This window comes from Phascolarctos cinereus, unplaced genomic scaffold (genome assembly GCF_003287225.1).
Source record: "Phascolarctos cinereus isolate Bilbo 61053 unplaced genomic scaffold, phaCin_HiC Scaffold_1;HRSCAF=81, whole genome shotgun sequence".
Lineage (NCBI taxonomy): Eukaryota > Metazoa > Chordata > Mammalia > Diprotodontia > Phascolarctidae > Phascolarctos > Phascolarctos cinereus.
Window position 1 is genome coordinate 22908514 of NW_027555514.1, and position 18364 is coordinate 22926877.

Below are 18364 nucleotides of genomic sequence, written 5' to 3' on the forward strand. Positions count from 1 at the left end.
GGTCCCATGAGGTCAGGAAAGTGAACTTCCAGGTATCTCGTCATCCCCGGATCTGGGTTTTGCAGCCAGCTCAGCATCGATGCCCTGAGAAGCAAAGAAGTTATCTCTGGAGCCATCCCAGCTGAATGGAAACAAGGATTCCTCCAGAACCAGTTCTGAACCGGAATGGGAACTTGAAATGGGAACTATAATGCTATGTGGGAACTACATTTCAAGCTGAGCTAACTTTGAGCCCACTTTCCACAAGGACCAAAATGGTTTAGCCAAGAGTGTGCCCTGGGGCTTTGGGTGGAAATGTTTGACCTTTGTTCTTACTGTGCCTTTGAAGTTAAGAGTCCCTTTGTAAAATCTAATTGATGTTAAGTTGTTAAATGGAACTGGGGTACTAGCCATTAGTAACTAACAGGAGGGGGAACACTTCCAGTTTGGGGCTCAATAGCATTAGGGAAGGCACTTAACCAAACCCTTCAGAGCAGCCCTAAAATTCCAAGGAGTCAGATGGAACAGAGAGTTCTTCGTATACAAATGTTCTCTTTACGTTTCTTTAACATTTTTAACTTAATTTTGTAATGAAAAATAAGCATACATATATGTTTAGACACAAACATATAGAATATATTTTATAATATATAAATACAATATATAAGCATATATTAAATATCTTTATAACATGTAATACATAAATATCAACAAAATCTTATACGTCACTAATACTGTTGCATTTAACAAGCATTCTGTTCAACTTCTAAATTTAAAATATTTTTGGTTTGGTCCCTTTAACAAGTACCTGGTGAGAAGCTGAAGAAGGCTAACAAGGGGATAATATTCCTGACTGGGGGTAGATCCTCCTGGGGAAGTCAGCGGCAGGCTTAAGGATATGACTGCCTCCCACTGGGGATATCTGTTAGGGTGGTTGTTTATTGTCCTACGTTGTCGAAGAGGACCAAAATAACCTCATGATGTCTGGGTCAAGGTACAGTCTATCGCACTTTGGCTGATCAGAGCAATATTAGCTGGGAAGGCTCTACCACAGGTCGGGCTCAAATAATCTTTTAGGTTAACTACGAGACAGATAATGTGTAGAGGGTGAGAGTTCAGAACTCCAGGTCAAGTACAGACTTTGATAGACGGGAATAAAACAGTCAATATGGTTGAAGCAAGGAGCTAAGGGGGCAATGAACACCTATACTTTGATAAATAGCCAGAAGCCAAGGAGACTGGCGCTGCAAAAGAGCTTTAATTTGCTTTGCACGTGAGGGGAAGATTTAGTAAGGACAGTTCGAAAACAGTTAAATATAGGGCAGCTAGGTGGTGCAGTGGACAGAGCTTTGGCCTTGGAGTCAGGACCTCAGTTCAAATGTGATCTCAGACACTTGACGCTTAGCTGTGTGACTGTGGGCAAGTCACTTAACCCCAATTGCCTAAAAAAAAGAAAACAGTTAAATTTGTTGTTAAGGGTAATTAACTTATACTTAAGTGTTATATTTTGAAATTTGTTATAACATATGTATATCTATATATATGCATGTGACACACACATATATAATTTTATTTAGAGGAAGAAATTAGAAGTGGTTGTTAATTGAATAAACATTGTTTCTATTATTTTTATGTAAAAAATATAATAAGCACAAGTCTGACTACATCACCTCCCCACTCAGACTCTAGAGGCTCCCTATCACTTTCAGGAACCAAATACAAAATCTTGGGTTTGTCAAATCCCTTCGTAAACTTGGGGGGGGCCCTCCCTGCACTCCCATTCTTAATACACTTTACACCCTCACCCATTCTCTCCCCCACGTAGTCTGTGATCCCGACACCAACCTCTTTACTGTACCTCATAGAAGACCCCTGTGCTTTGGGAAGATTGGCTTGGCATCTGAGTGGAAAATGGACTGGAGTGGGCAAACGCCTGTAGCAGGCAGACAACTGTCCCCCCTTCCCTCCCCACCCAGTAGCTATTGCAAAGTCCAGGGGTAAGGTGATGAGGGCCTCCAGCAGGGTGACAGTGGCAGAGGAGAAAAGGGGGGCATATTCAAGAAATGTCAGAGATAAAATGGACAAGCCTTGGCAACCAATAGGATAGAACTTGAGGAGCTGAGAGGACCCCTAGGTTGTCTGAAGGTAGCAACAAGAAAGTTAGAAAGAGGGGAAATTGAGGACCATCAGCATTGAGAGAATAATTGGGTCCACAGGAGTTAATAAGATCACCAAGTGAAGTAGTATAGGAGGGAATAGCATAGTGGATTGGCAGTTTGGGGCTCAGTGGATAGAGTGCCGGGCCTGGAGTTGGGGAGACAAGTTCAAATTCAGCCTCAGACACTAACCAGCAAGATTTTTGTTGTTCAGTTGTGTCTAACTCTTCCTGACCCCATTTGGGGTCTTCTTGGCAAAGATACTGGAGGGGTTTGCCATCTCTTTCTCATTTGACAGAGGAGGAAATTGAAGCAAACCGGGTTAAGTGACTTGCCCAGGGTCACACAGCTTAGTAAGTATCCGAACTCACCAAGATGGGTCGTCCTGACTCTAGGCCTGACACTCCATCTACCGCTCTATCTAGCTGCCCTGTTTGCCTCGGAGGCAGCTAGTGGCTCAGTGGATACAATTGCTAGGCCTGGGGTCAGAAGACCCGAGCCTGCTTTAATAGGCTGGAGAAGGAAATGGCAAACCACCTGGTATCTTTTCCAAGAAAATCCCAGATGGGGTCAGGGAAGTCAGACGTGCCTGAACAGTACAGTACAGGGAGAAGAGTGCTCAGGACAGAGCCTTACAGGACCTCTACTTGTAGAAAACGTGAGCGGGCTGAAGATCCCGCACAGGTGACTGACCCGGAGCGGGCCGTCAAGAAGCATTTATTAACCGTCTTCTTTTGTGCCTGGCGCTGTGCTAAGTCCTTGGGATACAAGGAAAGCAAGAGACGGTCCTTCCCTGCCCTCAAGGAGCTCACAGTCCAAAGAGGGGATGGGATTCCAGAGGAAGGTGGGATTTTGGTTGGCCAGGTAACCTGAACCTGAAGGAAAAACGTCTCCAACAAGAGCACACCCCACCTCGGCTACCAGCCCCCCAGTGAAGGGGACCTCTCGGGCTGCCCATTTCCCCGTTTGTGCTCAGCTCCAAGCTCTTCTGGACAAGAAACCTAAATCGGCCCCTTTATGCCACCGCGCCCCCTCTTCTGCCTCAGGGGTAGGTGAGTGGGGAAGCTGACCGCAAAGCCAGTTCCTCTTCCACGTCATAGCCTTTCCGGTACTCGAAGACAGCAGAGGCGCTCCTCCTTTGGGTCCTCCTCTAGGCCAAGCATTCCACTTGACTGGCTGACCGATCGGTTTCTTTGGTGGATCCTGGTAGGCATGGTCTCCAGTCCTAGAATCATCCTGGGATTGGGTCATGGCTCTGGGCCATGGGATATAGGGTCAGGCCTGCCCGTCTCATTCGGGCAGAAAAAGGTCCCACGTTTTTAGGGACTTGTAGACCCTTCTTTCCACCGACCCTTCCCAGCCCCAAGGAAAAAGGCCCATATCTAGGCTTAATTTCTTCCCAAATGCAAATACAAATACAAATGGAAAGAAAAGACAGAAACTAAAACCAAACTATTTTTTTTTTTGCTAGAAGCCCTGGAATGTCAATTTGCAGTGCTATCTAATATCGGCTAAGATTTATACAACACTTTAAAGTGTACAATGTGGCCTCGAAACCACCCAGTGGGGTGGATTATCCCCATTTCACAGATGAAGAAACTGAAGCTCGGAGACGTTAAATCTCAACCCACTAAGTGTTGGACGCAAGATGATTCGAAACTGAGCATGCCGGACTCCAGGGCTCGGTCACTACTCTCTCATCTCCCCCACCTCCACCCAAACCGCCAACCGGATGCAGTCTCTACTCAGTGGGCTCCGTGGCTTTTCAATTAGAGCTTCAGGGCTAACTTATCTCTAAGAAAGACTTAGAGGAACTGGAGTGGGAGGAGGGGGAATTGTCCTCTAGAGATCTGAATTGCAGTTCCAGTTTTTTCACGCTTGAATTATTTATGTTTCCTGGGTTTGCGGATCCCTCCGGGCAGGAACTGAGCCTTCTACCACTCCTTAAAGAGAATTACGGATCTATTTTTTTAACTCCATTTTAAAAAAATGTGTTAAACCCCAGATTTTTTACAAAAGCCACACAAATAAAAGAGCAAATTGTGGGCGCTTGATAAACGTTTAACAGTCCAGACCGAAGTTGGCCAGTGGTGTTTTGAGGCCAACTTCGGTGGGAGAGCACGGGGTGGGCCCGCTCTGGGATCCCCTGCCCAGTTTGTAAGTGCTGGGCGCGGAGTCCACGAAGACCACGCAGCCTTGCCCGCTTCGCACCCCGGGCTTCGCAGGTATTCTGGCAGCGGGCGCACCTTTCTGCCCCAGAGTGTGCAGGTGTTAGGGTGCACGGTGCGTGGAGCCCGTGGAGCACCCCCTGGAGAGCCTCTGTCCCCCGGAGCTCGCAGCACGGGCGCCGAGTGGCCACTGGCCGCATGACGCCGGCCGCTGCAGCCCTCCCGGAGGGGGCTGGCACACGGGGACTTCGGCGTGCGCCCGTGCCCCCGCGCCGGGGAGGCCGGTGGGCCTCCCCGGCGCGGGGGCGGCAGGGGGCCGGCTGGGGAGGGTCCGGCTTCCCGGAGCGCGAGGCGGGAGGGAGGCCGGAGGAGGGGCCGCCGGGCGCCTCCAGCCGGGTTGGCTCGCGTCCCCTGCCCTGCCCTGCCTCCTCCCCCTCCCGCCGCCCCTCCCCCTGCGCCCTCCCGTATGAGTCAGGCGTTTCCCCGGGATCGGGAGCGCGAGCGGCGGCAGCCCGAGCCCGAGCCAGAGCGGCCCCGCGGCGGCCAGAGCAGCGCGCCCGGCCCGGCCCCGGCCCGGCCCGGCCGCCGGAGCATGGACAAGGCGGCCGGCGAAGGGGCGGGCAGCGGCGGCAGCAGCCGCAGCAGCAGCCGCGCCACCTCGGCCGGCTCGTCGCCGTCGGGCTCGTGGGCGGCCCGCGGGGCCGGGGGCCGGCGACTGGAAGGGGGGAGCCACAGCAGCCCCGGCTCGGTGGCCGCCAGCCCTTGCGGGGCGGGCGGCCGGAGGCGGGAGCCGGCCCTCGAGGGCGTGCTCAGCAAGTACACCAACCTCCTCCAGGGCTGGCAGAACAGGTAAGCGAGGGGCCGAGGCCCGGGGCGGGCGGTCGCCTCCCTGGCCGTCCCGGGGCGGGCGAGGAGCGTGCATGTGCGCGCGGGGCATGCATGCTTGCAGCCTCCCCACGCCGGGGCGGGGAGGGGGGGCGTAGCGAGGGGTGGCCGCGCGAGCCCCTGCGCCTCCATGCCCTAGCTGAAGTTTGGGGCTGCAGAAAGCTGGTGCTTGCTTTCCCCCGCCAGCAGCTCCCCTCCGGCGGGCGACCCAGCTCGGAAAACCACTGGCATTTTGCTTAAAAAAAGTCTCTCCCTTTCATTCCGCCCTTCGTGAAACCCAGCTCTACAAAGTCATCTGCACTTTGAAAAAAGAAAAGGGGAGGGGGGCCCTTAAACAGTGAGCTGCGTGTCTTTTTAAGGTCTCTTGCTCTTCCATCCACCCCCTCCTCCCTAACTGTTGGGAGTAGCCCGTTAGAGAGTAGTGGACGGGAATCCCCGTTGGTCCCAAGGCTAAGGCAAGGTGCAGCCCGGCCTCCTGTAGCTCCAGTTGGGGACGCCGAGGACGGGTTGACCGGTGTCCCGACTCTTGTCTGCCGAGACTAACCAGGTGCCTTTTAAACTTGGCTTTGAAATCGCCCCAGATTCCCCGAGAATTGATAATACTGTTTAAAGGAAATCTCTGCTCTTCTGGAGGGCCACAGGGTGTGGTTTTGCTGGTGCCAGTCTTCGGATTTCCAGAGGCCTCGCAGGTCGGAAAGAACTTGGCATCTCCAGTGGTGGCCCACCTTTTGGGCATGGGCTGGAAGCAGGCTTATCCTTCGCTTCTTCAGCAAGGTTGCCCCAGGTCCCTGGCCAGCCGTGCCCTAGCCTCCTCCCATCCTTTGCAGTAGGTCACTAGTTCTGGCGTGTGCCCTGGTTGCATGGCTGGGAAGATCGAAACCCAGGAAATTTCCCGGACGGATGCTGGGTTAGCTCTCGGTTGCTGGAAGAATCTTGTGATCGGGAAAAGAGACCTAAGTTGTACTTTCGCTTTTGAATCCTTCTTTTGCTATTTCTGGCTGCCAGCCTTTTCCCTCTCTCCCCCCAGCTTTTCCTCTATTTCTCAGCAAAATAAAGAACAGGTGGAGTGGGTGGGTAGGCGATGCAGACAGCTCCAGAAAACCTGGATTGTTTAAAAGGCTGTCTTTGATTTCAGCTGGGAGACACTCTCAGTATTAATGTTACTACCATGGGGCATTTGGTTCAGCTTTGAGTGAGTGTATCTGGGATTGCCTTCTTCCTGGCCACCAATGCATCTAATTCATATGCAAAGTGTATTAAAAGACTTTTATAATCACCCGGCAGGGGGAGGATTTGATAGGAATTGGAATTGAGGCAGGCTTTGGGATCAAATCTGAAATCCCCTCTGGTGTTTGTATGGTGGGGGGGGAGGAGGAATGGGCAGGAATTGGGAAGGGGTGAAAAAGTCTTATCTCAGGTTAGGGACAGGCCAGATATGCACAGGTTAGCCAGCGTTGCCTGGTACCCGAGACACATGCTGGAGCCCTGCGGTGTGTGTATGTGTGTCCTTGTTTCTATCTGTGTCCTGTTTATTTTGTGAGGCTGAGGTTTGCCAAGTCTGTGCAGGTGGCTGTGGTTAATGCCTCCCATAGGGGTTTATGTGTGTTCCCCCAGATCCTTCTGCCCTGACCTATGCAGGGGCCCGTGAGTGACCCTGGGCAGAGTGCCCTTCAGCAGGAGTTTCCTCCTGCCTGGATGTTTCCACCGTGGAGGTGGGAGGAGCTGGATCCAGGATTGGGCTAAGGTAGGAGGAAGCTGGCTTGCTCTGAGAATTCTGAGACTAAGAAGCTGAGTTTGGCCCAGTGCATCGCCCCCAGTGGGCACGCAGGTGTTCATTGAACTATGTTGCCAAAAGAAATAACTAAGGGAGCTTAGAACTGAAGGGTCATGGGGGGACTTGAGAGGTCATGTGTTAGATTGTAAGCTCACTTCGGGGTTCTCTGTCTATACCTAGCACTGACGCATAGTAGGCACTTGTTAATAAATACTCGTTAATTGAAGTAGTCCAATTCTGTCATTTTTCACATGGAGAAACTCGGGTCTTGAGAGATGAACGATTTGTCTAAGGTCATGTAGCAGATAGTAAGAGGCAGAGCTGGGATTGAACCCAGGCCTTCAGAACCTGGGGTTCTCTCCATTGTGCCAAAGGTGCCCTCGGCGGATAGGGGCAGATGGCTCCAAGGTGAACCTGGAATGTGTTGTAGATGGAGACAGTGTGGTACAATGAAGGTTCAAATCATCGTAATAAAAATGGCTAACCTTTATTAGTACCCACTTTGTGCCAGGCACTGGGCTGAGTGCTTTATAATTATTATCTCATTTGATCCTTATGACAGCCTTGGGATTATTATCTCCATTTTACAAATGAGGAAACTGAGGCAAACAGACTTGCTCAGGGTTACACAGCTATTGTTTCAGGCTGGATTTGAACTCAAGACTTCCTGCCACTGTACCTCAAATCCTGCCTCTGCTGCTTGCTACCAGTGTGATCCTCCTGGGCCTCAGTTTCCTCATCTGTAAAATGGGGAGAAAGGAGCAGACTAGATGCTCTCCCGGAGGTCCCTTCCGGCTCTACAGAAATGGTCTTGTTACAAAGATTGTAAGCTCCTGGAGGGTGGGTACTTGTCATTCATCTTTGTATTCGCAGCATGCACTTTGCTTGTGAGACATATTTGTTGAAATGCATTGATAATTCTCTGCCAGTTAATTAAATAACAAATGAGGTCATACCTAAGAACACCAGTGATTTCCCTAACGTCCACCCACAGGTGCTTCCCAGGTGTATGCAACCCAGGTGGGGATCACTGCCCTCCATGCTCTGATTGGTGCCGCAAGCGGCCTTTCTAGAACGTTATTTCTATCCGTCGTAGCTTCTGTAGAAATGTTTGTTGTAGGCATGGCACCTGCATGTGGAATGCCTATCCTCTCCAGCTGATAAATTCTGAGAACTGAGGTTTATCTTTCAAGGCCTGTCTTAGTCTCAGTAAAATGGGGCTACTTTCGTGGGGGAGGGGAGGTGAGGGGAAGGCAGATTGCAAGCATATTCCCTGATTGGAAGTATATTTTTCTAGAAAAAACTTCCTTCAGTTTTGGGCATTGTTATGGTAAAACACCTTTGGTACTGTGCTGATTGCTTTAGGAAGTAATTAGGGGAGACTGGGGCTGAGTTAACAAGTATAGCCATTCTGTAGTCTGATACATTTCAAGGTCCTACCTTGTGCCAGGTTTAGGCTCAGAGGGAGGTAGAGCAGCAGGTGGGACCCGATTCCTGCCCTCAAGGGAGTCTGGTAGGACAGGGAAGAAAGGTAGGTCCATTACCTTAGGACTTGGGTTCAACTACCTGTAAGTAAATTAGTTTACCCTCTTGGGCCTCCATTTCTTTTTTTATAAATTGATAGGGTTTGGCCTGATGGTATTTAATTTCCCTTTCTCCTCCAAATCCACGATTCTGAGTTTTAGCATCATTCAAAGATGCATCGTTCTTTGGGTGTCCATTGCACATGGCGATTGGTCTGTGAATGATGTGTCTGGCTCAGAGAGCTTTAGTGACCTGCCCGTGGTCTCTCAGCTAGCGAGTGTCAGAGGCAGGATCTGAACCCAGATCTTCCTGACTCCCAGGCCGCCCTCTTTCCATGGCACCACGTTGTCCCTCGCCCTTTACCTTATAGGATTTTAATTTGAAGGTAGGCCTTGCTTTCTCCTTTGCAGGGATGGCCCAGACTTATTTATGTCAGTATCTCAGGGTAAGTTTTTTTTAAAAGTGGAAGATGGTGATTCCCTTTGAAGAAAGTTTTATCTCAAGATAAATATTACATGTTGTTCCAGATAATAGGGCAGAGAAGAAATCCGTGTCCTGCTCAGAGTTCTTTCCACACCTTAGCTTCCAAGTTTGATTCACATGCTGCATTCTCTCGTCTTTCATTGAATTGAAATTGCTTAAGCTAGAAGGGATTTGGAAACCCTGTAGTCCAGGGATGGGGAACCTTGGACCTCAATGTAGCCTCGAGGTCTAGGGTTCCTCCACCCTTGCTCTAGTCTCTGAAAAGAAGCTTGGGATAATGGCAAGAACATTGGACCTCTTGTGGAATCAAGTTAGTAAGCATTGATTAAACTCCTGCTGTTTATGTGCCAGGCACTGTGCTGAATACTGGGACACAAAGAAAGGCAAAAAAGACAGCCCTGCCCTCTCGGATCTTCTATTCCAGTGGGAGAGACACCTAAGTCCATACTAGGTATGATACAGACTAGATGAGATGCCTGGTGAGAGGGAGGTGTTCGCAGTTGGGGGGACCTGGAAAGGCCTCCTGGAGGAAGTGGGATTTGAGCAGGGAACCGAAGGGGCAGAGCATTCCAGGGGTGAGGGACAGCTGGGGTGAGGCCCAGAGATCAAGGGTGTGGAGGAGAGTATGGTGTCTGGCTTTAGCTTCTTTTGGTATCTCCAACGCTTAGCGCAGTGCCTGGCACACAGTAGGTGCTTAATAAATGTTTATTGATTGATGTGAGAAGACTGCAAAGGTTCTAGGGAAGAGGCCACATAATGAAGGTCTTTACGTGGGAAGGTAAGTTTATGGTTGATCCTGAGCGATGGGGACCCCTGAAGCTTACTGAATGGGGGGCTCATGTTGGCAGCTAAGTGGAGGGTGGATTGTCTTAGGAGAGACCTGGGTTGCAATCTGGCCCCTTACACTTAATGTGCTTTTTCACTTTTTTTTTTTGGCTGGGCAGTAGAGTTAAGTGACTTGCCCAGAGTCACACAGCTAGTGAGTGTTATATGTCTGAGGTCGGATTTGAACTCAGGTCCTCCTGAATCCAGGCCGGTGCTCTATCCATTGTGCCACCTAGCTGCCCTGCTTTTTCACTTGTTAACTGGGGATAATAAGCCCTATGTTGGGCTTATTATATATAATTACATAGTCTCTGTAATTGGGCTTATTATATGCAATAACTCCACTGAGTTGTTGCTGGCCCAAATGAGATAATGTATGTAAAGTGCTTTGCAAACGTTAAATTACCATGTAAATGTCAGTAGTTTCCCCTAGGATCTGGGTTTTGCATCTCAGTTCTGTTCCTTATTCTGTTCCTGTGTGGCCTCGGACAAGCTATTTGCCTTCTCCGGCCCTCATTTTCCTAGTGTGTGATGAAATGGTTAGACTTGAATCAGGGTGGGGAGCCTGGGACCTCGAGGCCACATGTGGCCTTCTAGGTCCTCGGGTGCAGCCTTTGGACAGAACAAATCCTTTATTAAGGGGATTTGTTCTGTGAAGTTTGGTTCAGTCAAAGGGCTGTACTTGAGGACCTAGAGGGCCACGTCTGGCCTCAAGGCTGCGGGTTCCCACCCCTGGACCCGATGGTCCCTAGGGTCTCAGCCCCAAATCCTGTCATAGGACAGGATAGGGCTGGAATGGACCTCATGGGCCATCGATGCCATTCCCCCTCATTTTTCAGATAAGGAGGCTGAGGCCCAGAAATTGGCAGTGACTTGTCCACGGTCACACAGGGCAGAGCTGGGATTCTGAACCCGGCTTTTCTGACGAAATCCAACCCTGTTGTTGAATGAGGTCCAGGGAAGTGTGGCAGCCAGAGCTGGAGGTTAGGGGTGGTGGTTGTAGAAAAACACTGGCTCCTTTAAAAGGCCTGCCTAGGTGCTGAATGACCGGGTGGACCCTAGGACCCAGGTCCTATGAGTCTCAGGCAGACTCCCTCTGTGACTCCCCCCCCCCCCATTTTGCTTCTCAGTCTCTCTTGTCTGGCTCTCGACCCTTGGAGGCCTTCTTTTGTGATAGACACCTCCGCCCGGTTAGTGCTTGGTTCAGCTGACACACCCTTTGGGCATTCAGGAAACAGCTGAACTGAAGAGGAATTGAATTTTCCGGCTGAACCCTTCCTGTAGCCAGAACCCTGAAGATGACAATTTCTGGAAAGGTTCCCACGGAGAATGCTTGGTGGGTCTCTAGCCTCTTTGGAAGGTTGATACTATCTCATTGTTGGATTTTTCCAGGTAATTTCTTGCCTTCTAAAAGCAGAGGGGCTAGGGGGCGGGTAGCTGGCGCAGTGGCTAGAGAGCCCTGGCCCTGAAGTCAGGAGGACCTGAGTTCAAATGTGGCCTTAGACCAAACACTTGACACTTACTAACTGTGTGACCCTGGGCAAGTCACTTAATCCCAATTGCCTAAAAAAAAAAATAATAATAAAAGCAGAGGGGCTGTGCAGTCAATTTTTGATAGTTACTTTGAAATTTAATTCTGTTTTGAGCGTGTCAGTTGGTAACCTGTGTGTCTTAGCTTGCAGGACCAGGTGGCTCGGGGTCCGGCTGTTCTGTGTGCCTGTTAAACCACATCTGCAGCTCTCATGAACATCTGAGGAGGATGGCTTGGCTGGGGATGGGCTTGGAGCAGCAGATGGAAATGATACAGAGTTGGATTTAGGCTGGAGGCACGGAGAACTTCCTAACACTTAGTGCGTCCAGAAGTAAAATGGGTGGTCTGAGGAAGCTTTGGGCTTCCCCTCGTCTGGTCGGATGCAGAAGGAATTTTTGTTCCAGGTGTGAGTTGGATAAGGCAACAGCTGAGGGCCCTTCCAGCTCTGAAATTCTGTGGGAGAGAGTGGGAAGAACCTTGATGCATTCAAAAAACCCGATTGGAAGCCACTAGTCTGTAATGAGTTTGAGGCGTTGTTTCTGGGTGTTGAAGGATATCATCTCTTGGTAAAATGCTCCGTGTAAACTAGCTGGCTCCCTTGATGTTAAATATTACAGACTAGTTGCTTTTTACCTTGTTTCTTAAGCCTTTGACCCATCTGAGCCTGCAATTCCTTCTTCCCCGAGCTTGAAGCAGATCTGGAGGTCTTAGGTATCCCAACCCAGCTTCCCATTTTCCCACTTCTTCACCATGGACTCTTGTGCACAGACTTTCAAGAAAGATCATGTAGTCAAACCTGCTGATTTAGCAGATGAAGAAAGTGAGGCCCGTGGAAGTGAGGAGCTTTGCCCAAGGTCACAAAGGTAGGAAGCGTCTGAGGTGGGATTTGAACCTGGATCCTTTCATTCCAATTCCATCCCTCTTTCTACTCTGCTAAGACAATTCTCATCTTTTATTCCCTTTACCTTGTGGGTTTCTGCTACAGGGCTGTGTTTTCTGTGCTGGAAACGCTTCCTACTCCAGCAGTCCCTGATGTAAGCCTTGGAAAGGTTCCCCATCACCCTTTCCTTTGTCCCCCATCTACCCTTAAATTGTCACCATGGTAACAGCCACCTTTCTGTAGAAGAACTTGGGTTGCTAGGCCGATTCTTGAATGGGATCGGTGTACTCGTCTGGGTGTGCCCGCCAAGGGCCCTTGGAGTGGGTGAGGAGGGTAGGTGAAAGCTGATTTTACTGAGATGTGAATTTTCACCATAGATGGTGCTCTTCCCAGCCAGGAGGTCCTTACTAGTAGGCTGAGCCCCCATCTGTCTGGGCTGCTTCGGGGATTCTTGTATTAGGTAGGAGATGGGAGTCCAGACCTTTCGACACTCTAAGATTCCTTGATTCTTTGTTCTAGTCTCTTTGAAGGATTTGGGAGTCACCCCAAACACTTCTCAGTCACTCACTGGGGTTTCTGCCATGTTTTCTAATGAATAGAATTCCAGTTTCAAGGTTTATCTAACATTCCAGCCCAAGAATTGACTTCAGCATTCCAAGGGCATATTTCTATATGGACATGTTGTCTTGTTTGATAGAATATAAGCTCACTGAGGGCAGGGATGGTTTTTTTTTTTTGCCCCTGTATTATGCCCCTGGTGCTTAGCACATTTAAGGCCAGGGCTTCTTACCTGGGGTCCGTCAGCTTTTTTTTTTTTTTGAAAATTTTTATATTGTTTTTTTCCCGTAGTTACATGTAAAGACAATTTTTGACATCTGTTTTTTAAAATTTTGAATTCCAATTTTGCTCCATTTTTTCCTCCTGTTCTTTGAGAAGGCAGGCAATTTCATATATATATATATATATATATATATATATATATATATATATAATATATATATATATATATATATATATATATATAAAAAACACACACACACACAACATATATATATATATATATACATATAATATATATTACACATATGCAGTCATGCAAAACATATTTCCATATTAGCTATGTTGTGGGGACCAGACAAAAGAAAACCCTGCAAGAAAAAGTGAAAAATAGTATGCTTTGACCTACATTCAGACTTTATCAATTCTTTCCCTGGAGGTGGATAACATTTTTCATCATGAGTCCTTTGAAATTGCATGAACTTTAAAAAAATATTTTGATAATTGCTTCAATATAATTGATTTCCTTTTGTAATTCTACATATTTTATGCATTTAAAAACATTCTGAGAAGGGTTCCTCATCGGCTTGACCAACCTGCCAAAAAGTCTGACACCAAAAACATGGACTTTTTGGTAGATGTGTAATCAGTACCTTCTAATTGATCAATTGGTCTTCTGGAGATCTGACCTTAATAAATATGTTTGGAGTCTCTTTCTTGACCTTTATTTCTCATCCTCATCCCCGTCCCCATCTCAAGGTAGTGAGGACACTTAAAAATGTAAGGAATTCCTTTGAAATCAATTCTTAATCGTATTTTATTTGTTTTACCCCAATTTACATCCCTTGTAACACTGAAAAACATTTAAGCAAAATCAGCCAGTACACTGCTTGCCACATTCTGTATCTGCAGCCCCCACCTCTCTACTAAGAGGAGGGAAGTGTATTTCATCATCGGTTTTCTTGGACTTGGATCATTGTAATTAATCAGAGTTTGACTGCCTCTTAAGGCTGCTTCCCTTTATGTCATTAGTGGGCATTGTGGATGATGGCCTCCTGGTTCTGCTTGCTTCTCTCTGTATCAGTTCTTACAAGTCTTCGTGTGTTTCTCTGAATTCCTCGTATTTTTTGTTTCTTATATTGCAATAATATTCCACGACCACTTTTTGTTAAACCTTTCCCTTGTCATTGGGCACCCGCTTTCTTTCCAGTTTTTTCCTTGGTCACATATTAAGAGGGAATTAATTTCTTTGATCCATGGCCTGGGGCCATGATGAAGACATGCTGTGGATCCTACACAGAGGAGTCAGAAAAGAAAAATTAAATGCCAGCAGACATCCCCCTGGAAGGGGATAGCACAATGATTTTCTTGGGAGCTTGAGTTCTCGTAATGACCCACTTAGTCTGGCTCTGTATTGGGACCAAAAACTGAGTGTGAAAAGTTTTAAATTGGCTACCTCCTCTTGCCCTCATTAATTTGATTTTTGATAACCCAGATGGTGTAGAACTTTACTTGGTCGGAATTCAGAAGGGAAATGGTTTGGCTCTACTTAGATGATGATGATGATGATGATGGTGATGATGATGAGACAGCCTGGCCAGCAGACCTTGTAGCCAGGGCAGCCTGGGTTCAAGTCTTGTCTCTGACAGACACTGGTAGTGCCACCCAAGGCAAGTCCATTAACCTGTTGGTGCCCCAGCCAACTGTCTAATATTATTTAGGAGTAGAGTAGCTGCTGATATGAATTAGTACAATTAGCAGAATTTCTTCGTGGGAGCTCCCCAGGTCAATGAAGTTTGGGGGTCCAGATCAAAACAGCAAAAATAGCTCCGGTCAAGAGACATTGCCCCTTCTCTGGTCTTTTGGAAGAAAATTTAAAATGTCAGTAAAAATCAAAAACTTTATATGCTTTCTCAGGTGAGAAAGCCCATCTCGGTGGGGTCAGCCCTGCTAAAGTGGCAAGGGTGATGATTTTGTTAAGGCCAAGAAAATCATGGCACAACTCTCTTGGTGTGTTGCCTGTATGTTGATAAGTGTTGGGATGGGAGCAGGAAGCTTTGTTTGCCTAGAATGTAAGTGTGTCGTCCTCATTGGTCATTGGAGTTGGAAGGGTCCTTGGAAGTCATCTCTTCCACCCCCTCATTTCACCAAGGAAGAAGCTGAAGGAACCTGGCCAGGGTCACCCAGTTGTAAGGGCAGAGCCTGGATTCACCCTTGGGTTTCTTGGCTCCACTCCTGTGGTCTTTCCACTACCCCGGCCACCTCTGTCCCCCAATTTAGCAGTGTCTCTGAGTTCTCGCCCTCTCGTGGAAATACTTAAAAACACCAGCTCCATTCTGAGCTCAGGCAGCCTCGGAGCACAGCCTGTTCAGCCTGGCTGGTCCAGCGGCCGATTGCTAAGGAGGTGGATGGCTGTGAAGCCCACTTTTACATGGCCTCATTGCAGGGGTCAGCGAGAAGCCGTCATGAGTAACCTTGACGATGTCTGGTTAGGTTCCCTCTGCATTGACCTGAGCCGATGTGTTTTTTTGTTAGTCTGACTGATGTGCTTCTATTCGGTTTTATGGGAAATCTGCAGTTGATACCTTTGTACAAAATGTTCTGTAACATTATTACAGTTGCTCGCTTTCAAGGCGAATTTTCTGTAAGTGGAGATTTTTTCTGTCAAGTGTCAGATTCTGTGATTTCAGGGAGCCCCATGAAATGCAGGGAAGTGGTATTAAAAACTGACATGCTCTGTTCTCCTGAATTGTCAACAGATGGCCGGCCGGTTTGACAGAACAGACACCTGATAATCAACATGTGTTTCAGGAAACCGATACGTGTGTAATGCCAAGGGACAGGCGACCTCATCTCGCCTACTGAATCCGATGGTGGTGTACAGTGTGGTCCTCGAACTAAAAACTTAGGCTAAATTTGCCCCTTTTCTGTTATAATTTGTCACTTCCAAAGGCCAGGGCTGACTCTGCTTAGAAATCTTCAGTGGCGACCTCTTGCCCAGAAGATGAGACCCTGATTCCCTGCCCTGGCATTGAAAGCTCTCTGAAATCTGGCAACGACACTCCTTTCCAGACATATTTCATCTCCAGTCACACTGACTACATTTTCCCAAGCTTTGAGCTGAAGCCGGATCGCACATCTCACATGGTGTTAATCTAGGACTGGTTATATTTTGAAGCCGAATGACTTCCTATTTCCTAGGCTTTTTTTTAGCGTATCTTAGCTAGAGTCTAATCTCTGCAGATAAGTTGGCCCAGAGTTTTGGGCCCTCAAGTATTAACTCTGAAAAGGGGCCTTGTGGCCTTGGGTAGTCACTTGATCTCTTGGGGTACCGGCAGACCTCTAAGATGGTAGATTACAGAGCAGGTGTGAACTGTAGGGGTGGAGGAGAATTCCCTCTACCCTATGTTTACCTTACCTTGGGGTTTTCTGTGCCTGTTGGAAGTTCCTCAGGATACAAAGAGGAAAACAAAACAGTCCTTGTCCTCAAAGAGCTTACATTCTGTTTTGGTCTTTGTATTTCTGGCACCTGCTGTTGTGCTGGCTAATTAGAATATAGTATGGAGGGAGATAGCTCTAATAACGTGGGGAAGGAGGTCAGAGAAGGGAATGCTTCGCTGGGAGACAAGGATTTTGAGAGAGAGTGCACCCTAGGCATAGGGAACCATTTATGCAAATGTGTGGAGGTGGGAGATGGCGTTTGCATTCCATAAATGGTTAATATCCCAGTTTGGGTGGAAGGTATAGGGTGGCAGGGGTGATAGCTTATGGAATGTATGGAGGGTTTATTGGGAGCCAGATTTTGGAGAGCAGTAAATTCTAGGCAAAGGGGTTTTGTGTTTTATTCAATAGGCAGTGGGGAGCTAATGAAGATTGTTGAGCAGGGGAGTGGCATGGTTAGACCTATACCATCGGAAAATATTTTGGCATCTCTGTGGAGGTATCTGATTGGAAGCTGTTGCATGAGTCCAGGCATGAGGTGATTGATGGAAGGCGGTGGCCACATGAGCTGGGAGAAATTGTGGAGATGGGCTCGATTGACTAGGGTGTGGGGGTGGGAAGAATAGAGGATGAGTTTATGGTTCAGAATCCGCATGTCGGGGGAGAAGCTGGTACCCTCCAAAAGGGGGAGACTGCAGGTCTTGAAGTCCTTGGCCAACTCCCTCATTCCTTCTCTTCACTCAAAATACCTTGTATTTACTCCTTCTCCTGGACCTTCTTTTGGGCATGGAGGATCTCCTTCTCCCCTTCCTGTTCCCGTCCTGGGATACCCTCCTCCTGGCCATGTCTTGCATAGCAAACACCATCCCCCGACTCTGGGCATCTTCCCTGGCTGACTGCCATGTTTGGGGTGCTCCCCTCCCTCCTCTTCTCTACCTCCTGGCTCTCCTGGCTTCCAGCTCAAATCCTGCCTTCTGCAAGAAGCCTTCCCTGCTCCCCCTTCATGCTGGTGCCTCCCCCCCCCCGAGGTTACGGCCAGTTTTCTCTGAATCTGTTTGGTTCCAACATAATGGTTAACTCTTCTCTCTCCCAGTAGACTCTGACCTCCTTGAGGGCAGGGCATTCTCCCCCCCCCCCGCCTTTGAATACCCCAGCATTTTAACATCGAGCTTGGCATATAGTAAGTACATTATAAATGCCTGCCGACTTCTATCCCAGCACCTAGCATGTGTGCCTTGCACGTAGTAGGCATTTCACGGTTTATTCAGTTTTTGGAATGTCCTTTGTTTTCTGTTTATCTAAGAAACCATTACTTTTTTAAAAAATTAGCTTAGAGCTCTAAATTAGTAAAAAAAAAATTAAAATTTCTGTAGAGACATTTAAATTCCTCTGTCCTCTAATTGCAGTAATAATGATAGCTAGCATTATATGGAGTGTTTTAAAGTTTGCAGAGTGCTTTATATATGTTATATCGGTTCTTAATAACCCTGTGAGATCAGTGCTATTTTTAGTTCTGTCCTATAGATGAGGAAACCGAGGCAGACGGGTTACCTAAATTGCTCAGAATCACACAGCCAGGTAAGTGTGTGGCTCCAGTCTTCCTGACTCTCCTGATAGAGCTTAGCACTCTATCCACTGGCAACCTGACCATGCACTGGAGTGGCCTCTGGACCAAGGGGTCAGTTGAGTTTATATCCTTTTGTTACTGTTCAGTTGTTTCAGTCACGTCTGACTCTTTGTGACCCTGTTTTGGGGTTTTCTTGCCAATGATATTGGAGTGGTTTGCCCTTTCCTTCTCCAGCTCATTTTACAGATGAGGAAACTGAGGCAAACAGGGTTAGGTGACTTGCCCAGGCTCACACAGCTAGTAGGCATCAGAGGGCCTTTGCTATTGACCGATTATAGAATGGCAGAAGCTCACTCAGTGTAGCCATCTCTGCA

The 18364-nt window shown here is 48.1% G+C and overlaps 1 protein-coding gene across 1 annotated transcript in view; it reads left to right on the forward strand.

The window, feature by feature from the left end:
- Nucleotides 1-2699: 2699 nt before the first annotated feature.
- The window catches only part of LOC144454166 (uncharacterized), a 163188-nt gene continuing 147523 nt past the window's right edge, over nucleotides 2700-18364 (forward strand). The window contains exons 1-4 of the mRNA XM_078149521.1: nucleotides 2700-2999; nucleotides 3112-3187; nucleotides 4204-4418; nucleotides 4521-5152. Coding sequence (XP_078005647.1) covers nucleotides 2700-2999; nucleotides 3112-3187; nucleotides 4204-4418; nucleotides 4521-5152 — 1223 coding nt within the window. The remainder of the gene's footprint in view (nucleotides 3000-3111; nucleotides 3188-4203; nucleotides 4419-4520; nucleotides 5153-18364) is intronic.